Source organism: Eretmochelys imbricata, chromosome 5 (assembly GCF_965152235.1).
Source record: "Eretmochelys imbricata isolate rEreImb1 chromosome 5, rEreImb1.hap1, whole genome shotgun sequence".
In the NCBI taxonomy this organism is placed as follows: domain Eukaryota; kingdom Metazoa; phylum Chordata; order Testudines; family Cheloniidae; genus Eretmochelys; species Eretmochelys imbricata.
The window spans coordinates 127,742,032-127,760,596 of NC_135576.1; the positions used below are offsets into that span (position 1 = coordinate 127,742,032).

Consider the following 18,565-nt stretch of genomic DNA (forward strand, 5'->3'; position numbering starts at 1 on the left):
ATATTGCGTATGTGAAAAATCAGTCTGATTATTGCTGTTGAGATAACTACTACTTTTTTAAATCAGTGCAAGATACTTTTTAAAACCACTTCCATTTATTATATATGGTGTCAGCTCTGTGCAACACATCTAGGGCTCATGGTTTTCCTTCTCTTGTTCTCTTCATGAGAATATAATTTTTGCTTACAACGTGAAGTATATAGCAAAATTTGCATTGTTTTGGCAGAGCCACAATAGATTTTTAAACGTCAACTGAAAACTGAAGTATCTAGTATGTGAAGTAAAAAAACATTAATTTTCTTTAACACGCTATAGAATCATAGTCATACTCACAGGTATGTAGGCATTCTGTTACAGTGGTGGCATCAATAAGGTATCCATTGCAGAGACGACAGGTTATATGGGCATTAATATCCCAGAGTTTAATCTTTCTAGTCAGCATCTTTGGTGTCTATAGAAGAAACACACAATTGTTAGCATGTCAGGTGTACTGATTATGTAGCAAGTCTTGGAGTAACCTAATTATAATAATTTGTATTAGGGATATCAATATGCAACTTCAGGCTCCCAGGCATTTTATGTATGGAATAAGGGTATTATATAATTTTAAAGGATTTACCTGATAAAAATGGGCAGTGAAACAAACAATGCAAGACCTACAGTATTTTGAGGTTTGAATAATGTAAATGAGAAGGATTGGTAATTACTACATTAATATAGCTCAGATTCCGTAAGCAACTAGAAGGAGTTTGATATTCTGATCTTAACAGTTTTTCTTCTAAGTTACGCCAGCATGTGGCATAACAGAGCTCCTTTACTGATGAAAAAGACTAAATTTTAGGGCCAAATCCTGTTTGTTTTACTCATGTAAGTAATCCCATTCAAGCCAATATGAAAGTGAGAAGAGTGGACCCTGAAGAAAGTTCATCAGAGCACAATATCAAAAGGAGTAGGTCTGGCTAGGTAAAATTTATCAAGTTGTACTTTGTATTTATAGCCTATTTTCCCTATAGATAAAACTTCACTTCGAAATTGAAGAAAAGTTGTATTTGAAAAAAGTGGCTGTAAAGTAAACAGAAATGGTTTTCCTAAAAGCTAAAACTAGGTTCTCAGGAAGAAAAAAAGATGACTTCAAACATAAAATTAGCTCTATACCGACAAAGTTACCTCCTATGAAACTAAGAAATCTGAACTGCATGTGTCTTTCCTTCCAAGGTGAAGGAGATTACAAATACCATAACGAAAGAAAAGGAAGACAGGGATTCTAAAACAGAATAGCTCTTTTCAAACCATTTTTCACAGCATTTCTGATATCGCTGGCAGAGCAAAGAGAAATCTGCAAAAGCCTTTTTAGGGGATGGTACATGCCTCTGATTGTAAACTGGGTAGTGGTGTATTTTAACTAAGAAATAGGTATGTACTTTTTCCTCTTCTGGAATCGCAAGAAAGTCTGCTTGAAATTTTAAGAAGTTTGTACTTCACCCTTAAAACCATTTTAGGATGACAGATATTTATCATAGCTAGAAATTAGACTACAGCACGCAACGCTATATAGATTCCATATCCCTTTACTTCCATAAGCATACAGTAAACAAGCAACATACATGGATTTAGATTTAAATTCTGGCCCCTAGAATATTTTAACACACTAATCTTTTCCAAAATGTCAATACATGAGCACTTAGTGTATAATTTATCTCCTCTGTTGCTGTTAGCTGATCCTCCTGGAAAAATGTGACTTCGTTGCTGACCCGATTGATGCAGGTAGTTTGTTAGCCCCAGCCAAATATTAAGGAGCAAGGATTGGCTCTGTAGAAAGGACCCATGGTGTGAACTGAGCAACCCACAAACCAGAATATGGGAAGCAACCAAGTCTGAGGAAAACGCTAAATTCTGCTAAATTAAACCAAATTCTGTGCATCATTTTAGTTCCTTTTATTTAAACAGCAGACCCAGAAAGGGCCAAGCTATGACCTGCTAAAATCTGTGTAATTTTAAGCTTGGTAAAGAAGCTGTGGTAAAGAAGCCACCGCTTACACATTCTTGCTGTAAAGGAACATATATTGGTAGAATAAAATGATAGAACTAACATTAAAGCAGGAAGAAAAACTGGTTTTACAATGAGTTACATTCAGCTCCCACACTGCAGGTGTCACCAAACTGCTTTTTAGTAAAATGATTGACAGTGTTTGGTTCAGAACTACAAATTTTAGTTTATTTTTGAATACATTTCATAATCTGAATGAAGTTCTTCAGAGCACGCAAGCTTTCCTATTTGGATACAGCAAGAAGATAGTGTTCAACCTTTACCTTGCACTCTGCTTTTTTATTCTTTCCCTCTGTTTAATTCAAGTATGTAATTAAACATGATGGGTCAGCGGAAACCAAGCTTTTGAACCAATAGGAGGAGTAATCGGACTGAAAAAAGTACATTACCCTCTATTTTAAGCCACTAAAATGCATTTCACCTCTAGCACTGTAAAAACATAGCATGTGACATGAGAAAAAACTTGAAGTACTTCAAATTCTTAAGGCTGAGAAGACAAGTAAATGTAAAAAGAAGTGTTGTATGGAATTCTAAGGTTTCATAATTAAATGAAGTAGTGAGTAGCTGCTAAAGACACACTAAAAGTGCATTTAATTTGTGCTGTATAACAGATAGGTCAGAACCTAATTCTGTAGCATAAAGTAATCCTTTTTCAGTATACATTTTCTAGCTTAGTTTCCAAGCAACTGAAAGATTTAGCAGTTCATAGATAGTAGGAGTCTCGTTAAAAAGACTGTTGCATAGAAGACAGCTATGTTTACAGAACCCAAAGAGGAGAGACTATTTGTGACTTATTCTTAAAATGATGTACGGTAGTTGGTATAAGTAGTAGCTACTGTTAAACCACTAGATAATGGTGATCACAACAGAATTAGGTTCCACATCTTTGTGGGGGGAAGGGAAAGAATCATACTGTCATGGTGACAGCCAAACTTTAGAAAAGGGCATTTTAAAAATGATTATTAAGCTAGCCAAATAAAACTAGTGTAAGTAAACTTACACTTAGCCATACAATAATCAAAGGCACACATATCACTAAACAAAGTAAAAAAGTCTGGTGAAACGGTAACTTTCAAGAAGTTGATAACGCCAAATAGGAGAGTCACTCAGAAAATGGAAATTCAACACTAGAAGCTCATAGAAAGTATAAATTAGAATAGATAACATGTTAGTTAGGAAGGCTAAGAAGATATTTGAAGGGCAAATAGCCAAAGCCATAAAAAAAAATATGACTAAGTATTTTAGTAGGAATCCAGCCAAAGAACTGATGAGTCCACAGAAACAGCAAGGAGTAAACAGAGTAATTAATAAGGATAAAAATACTGGTGAACATTTACTTCTCTAGAGAATGATGGGGGAATTCTTCACATTGTAAAGATGAGCTACTATCAAACAATGAAGGATCAACACAAGTGGTGCCAGAACAATCTGAGCAGTTAGTTAGCAAAAGGCTACCAGGACCAAGTATTATACATCTACCAGGTCTGAAAGAGCTAAAGAATGAAGCAGCTGAGATACTAACAAAAATACGCAACCTCATTAAAATCAGCTATTATACCAGAAAACCAGAGGTACCAAACGTTGTACACCTATATCTAGAAAAATGCCGTAGGGGCAAACCTGGGAATGAATTAATAGTTTAACTAACTGGTAGGGGAAGTCTTAATTAATAAGCCCCTGAATGAACAGGAAAGCAGAACAAACCAGCATGGTTTCTGTAAAGGAAAACTACACATCTCCAATCTATTAAAATTCCTTGAGCATATTAACAAACTACAAAACAACACCGGTTGACAAACTTTCTTAGAACTTTCAAGGAGTCTGGATAACTCACAAAAGAGATTTAAAGCAATCAAGTACTGTGAAATTAAAAATTGGCTAGAGAATAAAAAGAGTAGACATGGTTGTTCAGTTTTCAACATACTGTAGCTGTTAACAGTGGTGTTCCTCAAAGTTCTGTATTACAACCAGTGCCAGATATATTTGTAAATATTTGGAAAAGGGGTGAGCAGCAAGATGTCAAATTATGAAGTTCCCAATTACTTAGTCAAACCTAAGACTGGGGTAGTACAGAGCGAAGGTAGATAAATGGGGACATAATGGTAAATTCAATGTTAATAAATGCATATTAATGCACATTGGAAGGAATAATTCCAACCACTCATATTACTGGGTTCAGTATCACCTGTAAGCACTTAAGCCCAGATTTTACTCCACTCAGCATCACAAGGCTTGAATCACTTAGGAGGTGTCTGCACCACAATCACGAGGCACGATTGCAGTTTAGGCAGGCATATCCACACTAACCTTAATCTAGCTACTGCTACTAAAAATAGCAGTGAAAATGCAGCAACACAGACCCCAGCACAGATGAGCAACGTGAGTCCTTACCCAGTTTTCTGGGCAGGGTTCTACAGCCCACGTTAAAGCCTGTGATTACAATACTCTTAGGCACTTAGGCCCTATTTTTTATAACTATTTAGGCATTGCTCAGCTCAGCATCACAGTGCCTGACTTAGGAGCCTAAGGATATGTCTATACTACAAACTGCAGTTGACACAAGCCAAAACAGCATACAGCCGCAAAACTTCGCATATTGCTTAGGCATGTGGATACTTGGCTGCTTGTAGCAGCACTGCACACAGAAACGCATTCCTGACGAGCATGTAAATGCAGGTAGGGAATTATGATGTGATTGGAATAACAGAGACTTGGTGGGATAACTTGCATGACTGGAGTACTGTCATGGATATAAACTGTTCAGGAAGGACAGGAAGGCCAAAAAAGGTGGGGGAGTTGCACTGTATGTAAGGGAGCAGTATGACTGCTCAGAGCTCAAGTATGAAACTGCAGAAAAACCTGAGAGTCTCTGGATTAAGTTTAGAAGCATGAGCAACAAGGGTGATGTCGTGGTGGGAGTCTGCTATAGACCACCGGACCAGGGGGATGAGGTGGACGAGGCTTTCTTCCGGCAACTCACAGAAGTTACTAGATCGCACGCCCTGGTTCTCATGGGCGACTTCAATCATCCTGATATCTGCTGTGAGAGCAATACAGCGGTGCACAGACAATCCAGGAAGTTTTTGGAAACTGTAGGGGACAACTTCCTGGTGCAAGTGTTGAAGGAACCAACTGGGGCGGAGCTCTTCTTGACCTGCTGCTCACAAACCAGGAAGAATTAGCAGGGGAAGCAAAAGTGGATGGGAACCTGGGAGGCAGTGACCATGAGATGGTCGAGTTCAGGATCCTGACACAAGGAAGAAAGGAAAGCAGCAGAATACAGACCCTGGACTTCAGAAAAGCAGACTTCGACTCCCTCAGGGAACTGATGGGCAAGATCCCCTGGGAGAATAACATGAGGGGGAAAGGAGTCCAGGAGAGCTGGCTGTATTTCAAGGAATCCCTGTTGAGGTTACAGGAACAAACCATCCCGATGTGTAGAAAGAATAGTAAATATGGCAGGCGACCAGCTTGGCTTAACAGTGAAATGCTTGCTGATCTTAAACACAAAAAAGAGGCTTACAAGAAGTGGAAGATTGGACAAATGACCAGGGAGGAGTATATAAATATTGTTCGGGCATGTAGGAATGAACTCAGGAAGGCTAAATCACACCTGGAGTTGCAGCTAGCGAGGGATGTTAAGAGTAACAAGAAGGGTTTCTTCAGGTATGTTGGCAATAAGGAGAAAGCCAAGGAAAGTGTGGGCCCCTTACTGAATGAGGGAGGCTACCTAGTGACAGAGGATGTGGAAAAAGCTAATGTACTCAATGCTTTTTTTGCCTCTGTCTTCACGAACAAGGTCAGCTCCCAGACTACTGCACTGGGCAGCACAGCATGGAGAGGAGATGACCAGCCCTCTGTGAAGGAAGAAGTGGTTCAGGACTATTTAGAAAAACTGGACGTGCACAAGTCCATGGGGCCAGATGTGTGGCATGAGAGAGCTAAAGGAATTGGCGGATGTGATTGCAGAGCCATTGGCCATTATCTTTGAAAACTCATGGCGATCGGGGGAAGTCCCGGAAGACTGGAAAAAGGCTAATGTAGTGCCAATCTTTAAAAAAGCGAAGGAGGAGGATCCTGGGAACTACAGGCCAGTCAGCCTCAACTCAGTCCCCGGAAAAATCATGGAGCATGTCCTCAAGGAATCAATTCTGAAGCACTTAGACGAGACAAAAGTGATCAGGAACAGTCAGCATGGATTCACCAAGGGCAAATCATGCCTGGCTAATCTAATTGCCTTCTATGATGAGATAACTGGTTCTGTAGATGAAGGGAAAGTAGTGGACATGTTATTCCTCGACTTTAGCAAAGCTTTTCACACGGTCCCCCACAGTATTCTTGTCAATAAGTTAAAGAAGTATGGGCTGGATGGATGCACTACAAGGTGGGTAGAAAGTTGGCTAGATTGTCGGGCTCAACGGGTAGTGACCCATGGCTCCATGTCTAGTTGGCAGCTGGTATCTAGCGGAGTGCCCCAAGGGTCGGTCCTGGGGCCGGTTTTGTTCAATATCTTCATTAATGATCTGGAGGATGGTGTGGATTGCACCCTCAGCAAGTTTGCGGATGACACTAAACTGGGAGGAGTGGTAGATACGCTGGAGGGTAGGGACAGGATACAGAGGGACCTAGACAAATTAGAGGATTGGACCAAAAGAAATCTGATGAGGTTCAACAAGGACAAGTGCAGAGTCCTGCACTTCGGACGGAAGAATCCAATGCACTGCTACAGACTAGGGACCGAATGGCTAGGCAGCAGTTCTGCAGAGAAGGACCTAGGGGTTACAGTGGACAAGAAGCTGGATATGAGTCAACAGTGTGCCCTTGTTGCCAAGAAGGCCAATGGCATTTTGGGATGTATACGTAGGGACATTGCCAGCAGATTGAGGGACGTGATCGTTCCCCTCAGTTCGACATTGGTGAGGCCTCACCTGGAGTACTGTGTCCAGTTCTGGGCCCCACACTACAAGAAGGATGTGGAAAAATTGGAGAGAGTCCAGCGGAGGGCAACAAAAATGATTAGGGGACTGGAACACATGACTTATGAGGAGAGGCTGAGGGAACTGGGATTGTTTAGTCTGTGGAAGAGAAGCATGAGGGGGGATTTGATAGCTGCTTTCAACTACCTGAAAGGGGGTTCCAAAGAGGATGGTTCTAGACTATTCTCAGTGGTAGAAGAGGACAGGACAAGGAGTAATGGTCTCAAGTTGCAGTGGGGGAGGCTTAGGTTGGATATTAGGAAAAACTTTTTCACTAGGAGGGTGGTGAAACACTGGAATGTGTTACCTAGGGAGGTGGTAGAATCTCCTTCCTTAGAAGTTTTTAAGGTCAGGCTTGACAAAGCCCTGGCTGGGATGATTTAATTGGGGATTGGTCCTGCTTTGAGCAGGGGGTTGGACTAGATGGCCTCCAGAGGTCCCTTCCAACTCTGTTATTCTATGATTCTATGATCTGCCACTCTCACTGTGCCACCTGTCACTGTCCAGCACAATACCTTTTGGGAAATTTTTGCAACATATTGTGGGATAGAAATGGCTTGCCCAGGGATCTCTTGGAGCTAGGGGTCGAATTCCCAGCATGCAACTTTCTCCATCCCACAATGGCATCCATATCCCGTAATTTTGACACCACTTTTTTAAAACCCAACAAACCCACGAGGCACTTTTTGGTGCTTGCTATCTGTGACATGCATGGAGTTTGCAGAGCTCTGCACTCTTCTCATGAACACTGCATATACCCGATAAACGATTCTCCTGTATTTGCAGACCTGCAAGTAGTACTGCAGCAATGAGGGACAGGAGGATCTCTCCAAGGACAGCTTGCTGAGAGACACAGAGAAAGAAAATTCAGGATTGCTGGTGGCATTCAAAAAGCAGTTGCAGACTGTGCAGCACTGCTTCTGGGCCTGAGAAACAAGCACCGACTGTACCACAGGTATGGGACAACAAGCAGCAGCGGCTGCAGCACTTTAGGATGCAAAAGGCCACATTCCAGGATCTGTGTGCAGAGCTTGCTTCAGCCCTCCAGCACATGGACACCAGAATGAGAGCTGCATTGACAGTGGACAAGCAGGTAGCAATCTCACTCTGGAAACTTGCAACATGGGACTGCTACCGATCAGCGGGAAATCATTTTGAAGTTGGAAAATTCAGTGTTTTTTGTGCCTGGAGCTTGGGACGCTGTTTCAATTGTGTAGTGCTTGTTGTACATTCATATAGATGACAGGGTTTTTCCTGAAGCTATGAATTCTTTGGTGTGTATTTATAAGTACTGTATGCTTTGACTGACTTGGCATTCTGCAATCTTTGTTGTGAACTAATATAGATAATAAAATTACCCCAAAATAGAACTTTACTGAAGGAGGAGGTAGGGTAGTGTAGAAAACCAATGTGCCAAAAACATAAACCAACCTTGTCCCCACCCCACACACACACACACAATGTTAAACAAATTTCTAACATAAAACAAAGAGATAAAAATTTAAAATTAGAAGAACAAATCATTTTGTCCATTTGAATGCACAAATGTAGTCTGTTATGGCTACAGATATATTGAGCTGTGTCAGCCACAGATTAGTGTATGTGAAAGCGTGGTTTTCCTTGCTGTCCCCTGACATGGAGTGATAGGAGTAAGGATACCGTCTGTGATGACACATGATATCTGGGGGGAGAGGGAGTAGCGACCAAGGAGTTCTCCAAGGACTGCAAAGGGTAGAGTCCAGCATTTTTGGACTTGTAGGTCAACCAGGGTCTGCAGCATTTGGGTATGCAGCCTGAGAAAACCCATTATGTCCAGGTGCTTTTCCCTCTTTTTGTCCTGCTAGGACTCCTGGGTCTTTTCCTATCCTCTCTGCCTTTCTCCATGCTGTCAGTCATATTGGCCCTTCAAGCCCTTTGTTCAGTCTGACGCAGCACTGGCTTGAAAGATCTCACAGCACATGTCCTCCTTAGTCCTCTTCTTTTCATCAGGGTCAGCCGTTCTGTGAGTTTGGAAGGGACATCCCTCAAGTCCACCATGCCAGAAGCTGCTGATAAAAACAGACAGACTAAATCCAGTGGTGCCAGTCACAATGGAAAGGGAAAGAATTTTCCAAACTCCCTTCCCTTATTCCCATAAATACTTTTTAATAAGAAATTCTTATTGACACTTCAGCTTCAGAATGCATCGGCACAGCATCAATCTCCTGTCCCAGCCACAGTGAGCATGGCCCACGAAGAGCAAGAGTGGGAAAATATTTTCTCTTGCATGAAGCTATAACATTTCAGTCCTTATTCCATGGGTAGGAATATAGGACAATGGCATTGAGTATTGGCACTATTTTCCACAGGTGGTGGTTATTTCAGCTGATATCTCACTCCTGAGCATCACAAAGGCACAGCTGCTACTGGCATCCCGAAGCTGCCATTGCCTGTAATGCTTCTTGCCTGTTTAGTCTCAAAACAGATCCTGGCTCATGGCATGGCTGGAGCCCCCCACACATCTCCCCCTCCTCCTCACTGTTCAAGTCAGGGGTCTGTGTCTTGGACTCCTCTGAGGTATCCACAGTCATCTATGCAGTGCTGGTGGGGTCTCCACCAAGTATGGTATCCAATTCCTTGTAGAGGCGGCAGGTCTGCAGTGCAACACCAGACCTATACTTGCACTCTCAGGCCTGGGGTATCCCTGGAAAAGTTCATTCACTTTCACCCAGTACTGCTGCTGTACCCACTTGCCTGCATCATCTCTGCAATCTCTGCTCATAGGTGTCCACATTTCTACAGCTGTACTTGCACTGCCTCTTCTCCCCACAAGCCCAGGAGAGCCAAAACTTCATGTTTACTCCAGGCAGGGGTGCATCTGGTGCATGCAGCCCACATGAGTTGGGCAATTGCACACAATTGCTAAGTGTGCTCACCAAGCTGGCCAACTGGAATATTTTTAAAATGCCTCTTCAGGGGCTTTTAAAGGGGGGTGGCTTCCAGTCTCTATGCCCCTGTGCAATGGAGTTTAAAATTGTGACCAGAGTGTTCATACCAGTTAGTAAATATTAACCCTTTTAGTCCTCTTTTCCTTTTTATAGATTATATTCATTTGCATATTAACTATTCTTCATGATATTACCAAAGAGCGTGTTTGAATTTTAAGGCCAAGGTTTTGCTGTTTAATCTGGGAGGAACCTGTATTCAGGAATTTCATGTGACCAAATATTGGGCCGTACTTTATGATGGCTGGCATCACCAAGTCTGTGGGAAAAATAGATGTGTAGGGAAAGACCCCCCTCAAACTACAGAAATATAATACCATAGAACCTCAGAGTTACGAACACCAGAGTTACAAACTGACCAGTCAACCACACACCTCATTTAGAACCAGAAGTATGCAATCAAGCAACAGGAGACCAACAAACAAAAAAAAGGCAAATACAGTACAGTACTTTGTTTAATGTAAACTACTAAAAAAATAAAGGGAAAGATTTGACAAGGTTAAAAAAAAGATTTCACAAGGTAAGGAAACTCTTTGTGCTTATTTCATTTAAATTACGATGGTCAAAAGCATTTTTCTTCTCCACAGTAAAGTTCCAAAGCTGAATTAAGTCAATGTTCAGTTGTAAACTTTTGAAAGAACACCGATAACGTTTTGTTCAGAGTTACAAACAACCTCCATTCCCAAAGTGTTCGTAACTCTGAGGTGCTACTGTAAAAACAACACTGAGTGATTGATAAGGGGTGCCTAAGATTTAGTTATGCTCTTTGATTAAGTAGGATCTTGTTATTGCAGATATTTTCTGTTATGGACAAAATAAGGATCAAATGAAAGATGTTTAGGTTAACTCAGTAAGAATTAATGGTTGTCACAGCTGTCAGTAATTATGACTGGATTATAAATTCCCTTTATTTTATCAAATCATGTAACCCAAAGATAAAGGAAATTCCAGAAGTAATCAGGTAAAAAGACAGGTTTCAGAGTAACAGCCGTGTTAGTCTGTATTCGCAAAAAGAAAAGGAGTCCTTGTGGCACCTTAGAGACTAACCAATTTATTTGAGCATGAGCTTTCGTGAGCTACAGCTCACTTCGAAGTGAGCTGTAGCTCACGAAAGCTCATGCTCAAATAAATTGGTTAGTCTCTAAGGTGCCACAAGGACTCCTTTTCTTCTTTCAGGTAAAAAGAAAACATCAAAATAGGATACAGTGGAAATTAATTGTGGGAAAGCATTTTTCCCCTCCAAAAAAGGGGTTTCTGTGTCTCAGATCCTCTTTTTTTTTTTTTTTTTTTTTTTTTAAAGAGAGAGAGGGGTTTGGAAATTAGGTGGGGAGTGCAAAACTGTCAGCATCCCACCAGTTACAGAGGTGAGAGACACAGAGGCCAGCTCCTTCCCTCACATCCCACAATAATGTATCAATTATTTCTGTATAATGTTGTACTAATCTCGGATTGATAATCTTTGACTAAATAATACTGTGATCAATGCGGGGGTGGGGTGGGTGGGAAGGGGGGAGAAAAGTAGCTCCCTTTTATGGACACCCAGCTAGCCAACAGCTATAAAATCCCTCTTCATAGCTGTTCTGTAATTGCTCTAACTGTAAAGGGTTAAAAAGTCTCACTGCTACGCATAGGTAAAAGGAAATGAATGGGCACCTGGCCAAAAGAGCCAATGGGAAGGCCAGAACTTTTTAAAATTGAAGGAAGACTCCCCTTTTGTCTGTCTGTTGTTGTTCTCCCGGGGAGAGGCAGACAGGGCAACAGCTATGCTGTAAGAAGCTTGGGCCAGGTATGGAAAAATCATCAGTATCATACCTAGAAACTACTCATTTAAAACCCCAGATATGTAACTAAGTCTTAACGTAAATGAGGGGGTTAGGTTACAAGGAAATTTTTTTCACCAGACAAAAGACTATATTTTATACACACACACAAGTTTTAAACAAATAATTTAATACTGGTACACGATGATGATTGTGAAGCTTGGCTGAGGTGGAGGAGTCAGGGGGTGGGATATTTCCAGGGAATACCTTACTGCTAAATGATGAACTAGCAATTGGCTGAGCCCTCAAGGGTTAACTCTCCCACTCTACAAGGCAGCAAGAAAGGAGGGAGAGCAAACAGAGACAGAAAGACACACCCTGTGTGTGTTTGAGAGATAGAGATGCGCATTTCCCCTTTAAGTATGAAGAGTGGGGTCAGAAGTACACTGCCTTGCTAATTAGATCAGCAAGCTGAGACCAGACCGCACCTCCATCCCTCCATGTGTGTCCCCTGCTCTATGGAAGATGGCGTAAGCGGGGTGCAGGAGCAGGGGGACACCCTGAAATTAGCCCCCCTTTTCTTCCCCTCCCTCACACAGTAAGCAGTAAGTCTCAGGGAGCAGCTCCAAGACAGAAGGCAGGAGCAGTACATGGCAGTGGGAAGAGGGACAGCTGAACAGACGGCAATTGATAGCCTGCTGAGCAGCTGCTGCACAGGGAATTTAGGGGAGCAGGGAGCTGCTGGTCCACCCTGGTTCCAACCATCCACCAGCTAGCTGCAACGGGCTGCTCTTCCTGAAAGCTGTGGACAAAGCAGGTGGCTGCCAAATGATGTTAGAAGGGAGCACTGCACAACTTTAAACGAGCATGTTCCCTAATTGATCAGCAACCTAACATTAACCGGGACAACTTTAAGTGAGGAGTTCCTGTACACTGTTACAGAGAATGGGGTACTGTGGGATAGCCTGGAGGGCTGTTGGGGTTGCCAGAGGTCATGCAGTGTCTACACTCACACTACGTGGACCTCAGTATGCCGACCGCGCCTCTGTGCCCTTGAGGGAGGTGGTTTTACTGTGTCTTTGTGAAAAGGCACCTACATGGGCCAGAGACAAATTGAGTGTTAGACCATACATGCAGAGAGACACATCAACCTAACTTTGTAGTGTAGACCAAGCTTTATGTCCCATTAAGTTTCAGTGAGAATTAAATTCCTAAATGCTTAAGTCACTTTTGAAGAGAAGACTTAAGCCTTGTAATGTTGAGCTGAACAATGTCTAAATGCTTTAAAAATCTGGTCTTTAAGACCTGGCCCTTACTGTGGATGGCTCCACATTGGCAGTCAAATAAAGGAATGAAGTGTTAGTATACAGAAAGAATACCGTATCATTGATTTAACATCTCAAATGCTGTTTTCAATTATCGTCACACTGTCTCAAAAACTTTACAGCAGACAGAGGGGTTCTGAGCCAGTTAAAGGGTGACTTCTACAAGATATGCACTAGAAAGGCCCGACACAGTTTCATTTAGAGGGGAAATGAATAAGGAAGACATGAAGAGGTACAGCAATTACTGATATACAGAAAGTAATTTGAATCTTATTCATCCTCCCTCATAGAATCATAGAATATCAGGGTTGGAAGGGACCTCAGGAGGTCATCTAGTCCAACCCCCTGCTCAAAGCAGGGCCAATCCCCAATTAAATCATCCCAGCCAGGGCTTTGTCAAGCCTGACCTTAAAAACTTCTAAGGAAGGAGATTCCACCACCTCCCTAGGTAACGCATTCCAGTGTTTCACCACCCTCCTAGTGAAAAAGTTTTTCCTAATATCCAACCTAAACCTCCCCCACTGCAACTTGAGACCATTACTCCTTGTTCTGTCATCAGCTACCACTGAGAACAGTCTAGATCCATCCTCTTTGGAATCCCCTTTCAGGTAGTTGAAAGCAGCTATCAAATCCCCCCTCATTCTTCTCTTCCACAGACTAAACAATCCCAGTTCCCTCAGCCTCTCCTCATAAGTCGTATGTTCCAGTCCCCTAATCATTTTTGTTGCTCTCCGCTGGACTCTCTCCAATTTTTCCACATCCTTCTTGTAGTGTGGGGCCCAAAACTGGACACAGTACTCCAGATGAGGCCTCACCAATGTCGAATAGAGGGGAACAATCACGTCTCTAAATCTGCTGGGAATGCCCCTACGTATACATCCCAAAATGCCATTGGCCTTCTTGGCAACAAGGGCACACTGTTGACTCATATCCAGCTTCTCGTCCACTGTAACCCCTAGGTCCTTTTCCGCAGAACTGCTGCTGAGCCATTTGGTCCCTAGTCTGTAGCGGTGCATGGGATTCTTCCATCCTAAGTGCAGGACTCTGCACTTGTTCTTGTTGAACCTCATCAGATTTCTTTTGGCCCAATCCTCTAATTTGTCTAGGTCCCTCTGTATCCTATCCCTACCCTCCAGCATATCTACCTCTACTCCCAGTTTAGTGTCATCTGCAATCTTGCCGAGGGTGCAATCCACGCCATCCTCCAGATCATTTATGAAGATATTGAACAAAACCGACCCAAGGACCGACCCTTGGGGCACTCCACTTGATACTGGCTGCCAACTAGACATGGAACCATTGATCACTACCCGTTGAGCCCGACAATCTAGCCAACTTTCTATCCACCTTATAGTCCATTCATCCAGCCCATACTACTTTAACTTGCTGGCAAAAATACTGTGGGAGACCGTGTCAAAAGATTTGCTAAAGTCAAGGAACAACACGTCCACCGCTTTCCCCTCATCCAGAGCCAGTTATCTCATCATAGAAGGCAATTAGACTAGTCAGGCATGACTTGCCCTTGGTGAATCCATGCTGACTGTTCCTGATCACTTTCCTCTCCTCTAAGTGCTTCAGAATGCAAGAGAAGGTTCAATAATATAAAAACAACAAATATAGGATTAATTAATTAATTAATATACAAAGGTTCAAATAATATAAAGACAACAAATTTTTAAAAGAACAAAAGGAATTATCTTGTAGCAATCAGTTACCCAAGTTGATTATGTATTAGGAATAGTATTGAGGGCAGGTGCATGGAATTATTGATACAACATAACCATGTGGAATTTTTTCTTGAGAACTATGAAATAGTTGAGTAGAACCCTCTCCCTTGATACTGAGGTGGCACTTACTGTACAGCTCCTCACTCAAGGAGAGTCTCCACCTCCTGCTGGAGGATCTCCTTGGGAGAATGGTCCCTGAAGATGGGCCTGGAGCAGGTTTTGGAGGAGGTAGAGAATAACTACAGTTCTGAGTTTCTAAGTGGATGATATTTGGTACCCACGTGTCCTTTGTTACAGCATTACAGTTGTGGGCAAAGTAAGGCAGGTGGATGCCAAAAGGGGAGTTTGGAAACAGGTGGCGATGGCGTCACTGTCAGGTTGCATCTCTCAAGTGTCCTGTCAAAAGGGATCTTTAGAAGTGAATGAGGTTGGGTGACTGTCATTGAGGTGGATGTAACTGCATACCTTGACCTGCACCCTTCGATGCTTGCGTGGTGAATCGTATGGTTGCTGGTGATAGAAAGGCTGGGGAAGAGGCCTTGGTTTATGTATGCCTGTTTGTGTTACCTTCCTCTTCAGGGACACGATGTAAATGCCCAGAGACCAGAGGGCTGTCCTGGAGTCATTTAATGAGTGCAAAGACTGTTTTCTCATTAAAGATATTGGTTTCATCAAAGAGCAAGTCCCCAATGGTGCTGCTCACAGTTCAACAGGCTCCATGATAAGTCCCCAGTTTATAAACTGTCTCTTGGAGGAACCCCTTCACCTCTGCAAGTATCCATAGTGGCATCCAAGCAGTGTTTTCAAAACAGCGTAGGATTTGTTAGTCAACTGGAACACAGCACTGGAAATCCTTAGGTTAGCACAGAGAAATAAAGGTTAATGCATAGTCAAGCCAGATCAATTCACCAGCCAAGCAGCAGTGAACTCCATTTTCAGGCTCTGTCTCTCTGATTTTCTTATTCAGTCCCAGTAGACAGCAGCCTGCTTCTTCCAGAAATTCACCTCCACCTGAAACCTTAGTCTTTTGCTCTCAAGCTGGTGACTCTGCTCAGCTTCTGGGTCATTGTTTCTAGGGTTTTCCATTGTCTCCTCAGATTTTCCACTGATATGGGTCTGCCTGCCAGTCTTTTTAATGACCCAGTCAGTCTGCTCAGATAGACCTGGGGTTTTTATAACATACGGCTTCCACAAACCCAATCTTCCTACCTCCACAGCATCTTAGTTGTGGGCGATCAGCAAGCAGCAACAATTTTCAAAGGAGGGAGGCTAAGGAGCTGGTAGAGGATTGCTCAGCCTATGCAAGCAATCCAATCTAGCTTTGGCACTGAAAAAGGAGTGCTGAATAATACGTATACATTCAACATCATACAGCCATCTCACAATTTCTGAGTATTGTAACATTCTAAGACAAGTTATTATAGTGCTCACAAGTACCACCTGGAGCCTTACCTGGACTGAAGTTTAAATGCAGTTATATATATTCTGTTTTTAATAAATAAAAAGTATCCAAACAGAGACTAAGCACCCTGCCAATTATTTAAAATTATGAATACAAAGCACAATAAAAATAATTCACACCTACCTGGCAGCAGCAAATCAAATACTAAGGCATCATATTAGCCTATTTAGGCAATATTTGAACTGAATTTTCTTACCATTTGGACTTCTCTCCAACTGCAGTGAATACCTAGGAGAATCTAAGTTCCTTCGCCAAATCAAAGTATAAATTAACAACTCTCTATGATCAATTAATGTAGCGTGGCCACACTAGGTACACTGTTGTGTTAGAAGACTGGCAGCATATGATTCAAATGGAAGTCAAACACTAGCTTTGGCAAGAACTTGAAGTAGAATGAGGATGTAAATTCAGGCTTTCAGGGTCTGGAGCTGAACTGCAAGCAAACTAGACTGCATCTGAGATATTTTAATTGTCATTGTAGTGATCTGTATGGGAGAAACTTACCCTGCGTCTCTACCCCCCATTTAAGGTGTTTTAGCAATAGTCCACAACAGCAGAGACTCCCAGACAGACCAAACAATATGTAACATTTTGCCAAAGATTTTTATGATCTAGTGACTACTGAGGGTTGGACTTGAAAACTTGTATTCTTAACCTAGCAAAGGCGCAAGTGCCCAAGGTCATGAGAGTTAACATGTTAGTATTGTAATCTAGGTTCATGGACTATAAAAATAAGACACTCTGGACTTTACAGTAACTCTTTCTAACTCTGATAATCATAAAACCTTTGTAAACTCTAGGACAGACCTGAAATTAATCTGAGTCCAAGTTGTTCAAAGAGGGAACAGGACGCCTGAAACATAGGTCAGCCCTTGGCAAAACTGAGCTCTGGTGAGCCAGCCTTTCAATTGGGAGGTTCTTGAAGACCTTGACAATGGAACTTAATAGCAAGTGATGCCAGACTCTTAGTTAACAGATGGAGAGTCACTGCTAACCCAAACAGAAGCAATTTATACTGGGAATGGTCATTGTTCAGTCTGAACTAAAGGTAATACTTGTGGCCACGGTGGAGAAATGTGAAACCTCCCGAAGTTTGAGAGTTCTGAACTAATCCTGACAAAAAAAGGGAAAGATTATAGCTGTTACTTTGAAAAAGTTGCTGAGCTCTTACTGCACTGAAATTGGTTGACTCTGTTTTCTTTTTGTGCATAAGGGGAAAAAAAACCCTATTCTTGTGAAGTTCTCCAAAACCTGGTTCTATTGCTTCAAATTGTAGAAAGAACACTTTTCCTGTTTGAGAGTCATCCTTGAAATGGATAGGAAAACAGTAGGGTGAGGTAGCAGCATAGATTTAAATTGTAGAGGATTGCCATCTCTAGCATCTGTAAAACTAAATTTAGAAGTGATAAATGTACCAAATCTTGGGAGGGAAAGGAAAGCAGTCCCCTAAGAGATGCAACATGGAGGCCAAACAGGAATCAAAGAGCAATACCAAGCTCCTTCTCAACATACCTAAGTTATTGCTTTGATAGAAGCTGTGGCTGGAACCAAGGCAGTTGAAAAGAGTACTGGTGAAGATATGATTTTATTGCTGGATCACTGGGACTGTTTTACAGTGCTTTTTGCATCTGATACCCCGAGTAAGCCAGTGGGGGTGACTAACAAGGGTATTTGGAGTACAGTCCCATCTTAAAGGAAGAAAAATCTTTGACTGGGGGGGATTGGCTGGGTGTTAAGTTACAGTCCTAGTCACCTTGTGGTTTCCCAGAGTATTGTTCTGTCAACAATAAAGAGGTCAAGATCATCAAACAGAAGGTTAAGCAGTTTATTCTGAACCTCTTATAGAAAACTGAAGATTTTAAGTGGCAACAGTGATGAGACATTCTTTCTGGTGAAATTGAAAGCCTTCTGTTCAGATATGCGAAGAAACTCCGGCGCTGAAAATAGAATTTTACTTTTTAGCGTGGACTATAGAAGTACTGCCCATAGATTTTGAGAACCCATTTTGGTCTAGTGGAAGTTCAGTTTGGAGCCTCTTCATATTTTCTGGGACTTGAGTACAGGACAAGCAAATGGACATCCCTTGAAAGAATGGCTTTGTCCCCAATGGCGTACATGCTAGTCAGGAATATTTCTGGCTATATGAGGCATACCTCTTAAAACTGCATTTCTTTTCAGAGTCTGCCATCCAGAGACCTGAAAAGACAGAAAAATAATCTGAAAGTTAAACACTAAAGCGGCCAGAAATCCAACCACCACTAATAAGATTTAGCTGACCAATTTA

General features: G+C 42.1%; 1 protein-coding gene across 13 annotated transcripts in view; it reads right to left on the reverse strand.

Annotated features, from left to right (window-relative positions):
- The window catches only part of PCGF3 (polycomb group ring finger 3), a 111,598-nt gene that overhangs the window by 29,587 nt on the left and 63,446 nt on the right, over positions 1 to 18,565 (reverse strand). For 7 of the 13 annotated variants that reach the window (XM_077817859.1, XM_077817858.1, XM_077817852.1 and 4 more), the window contains 3 exons: positions 18,435 to 18,477; positions 15,285 to 15,672; positions 334 to 451 (listed from right to left, as the gene is read on the reverse strand). In XM_077817859.1, coding sequence (XP_077673985.1) covers positions 334 to 451; positions 15,285 to 15,491 — 325 coding nt within the window. In that variant the 5' untranslated portion in view covers positions 15,492 to 15,672; positions 18,435 to 18,477. Of the gene's footprint in view, positions 1 to 333; positions 452 to 15,284; positions 15,673 to 18,092; positions 18,478 to 18,565 lie in introns of those variants that run through there. The other 6 variants (XM_077817863.1, XM_077817862.1, XM_077817861.1 and 3 more) reach the window with 3 other exon arrangements.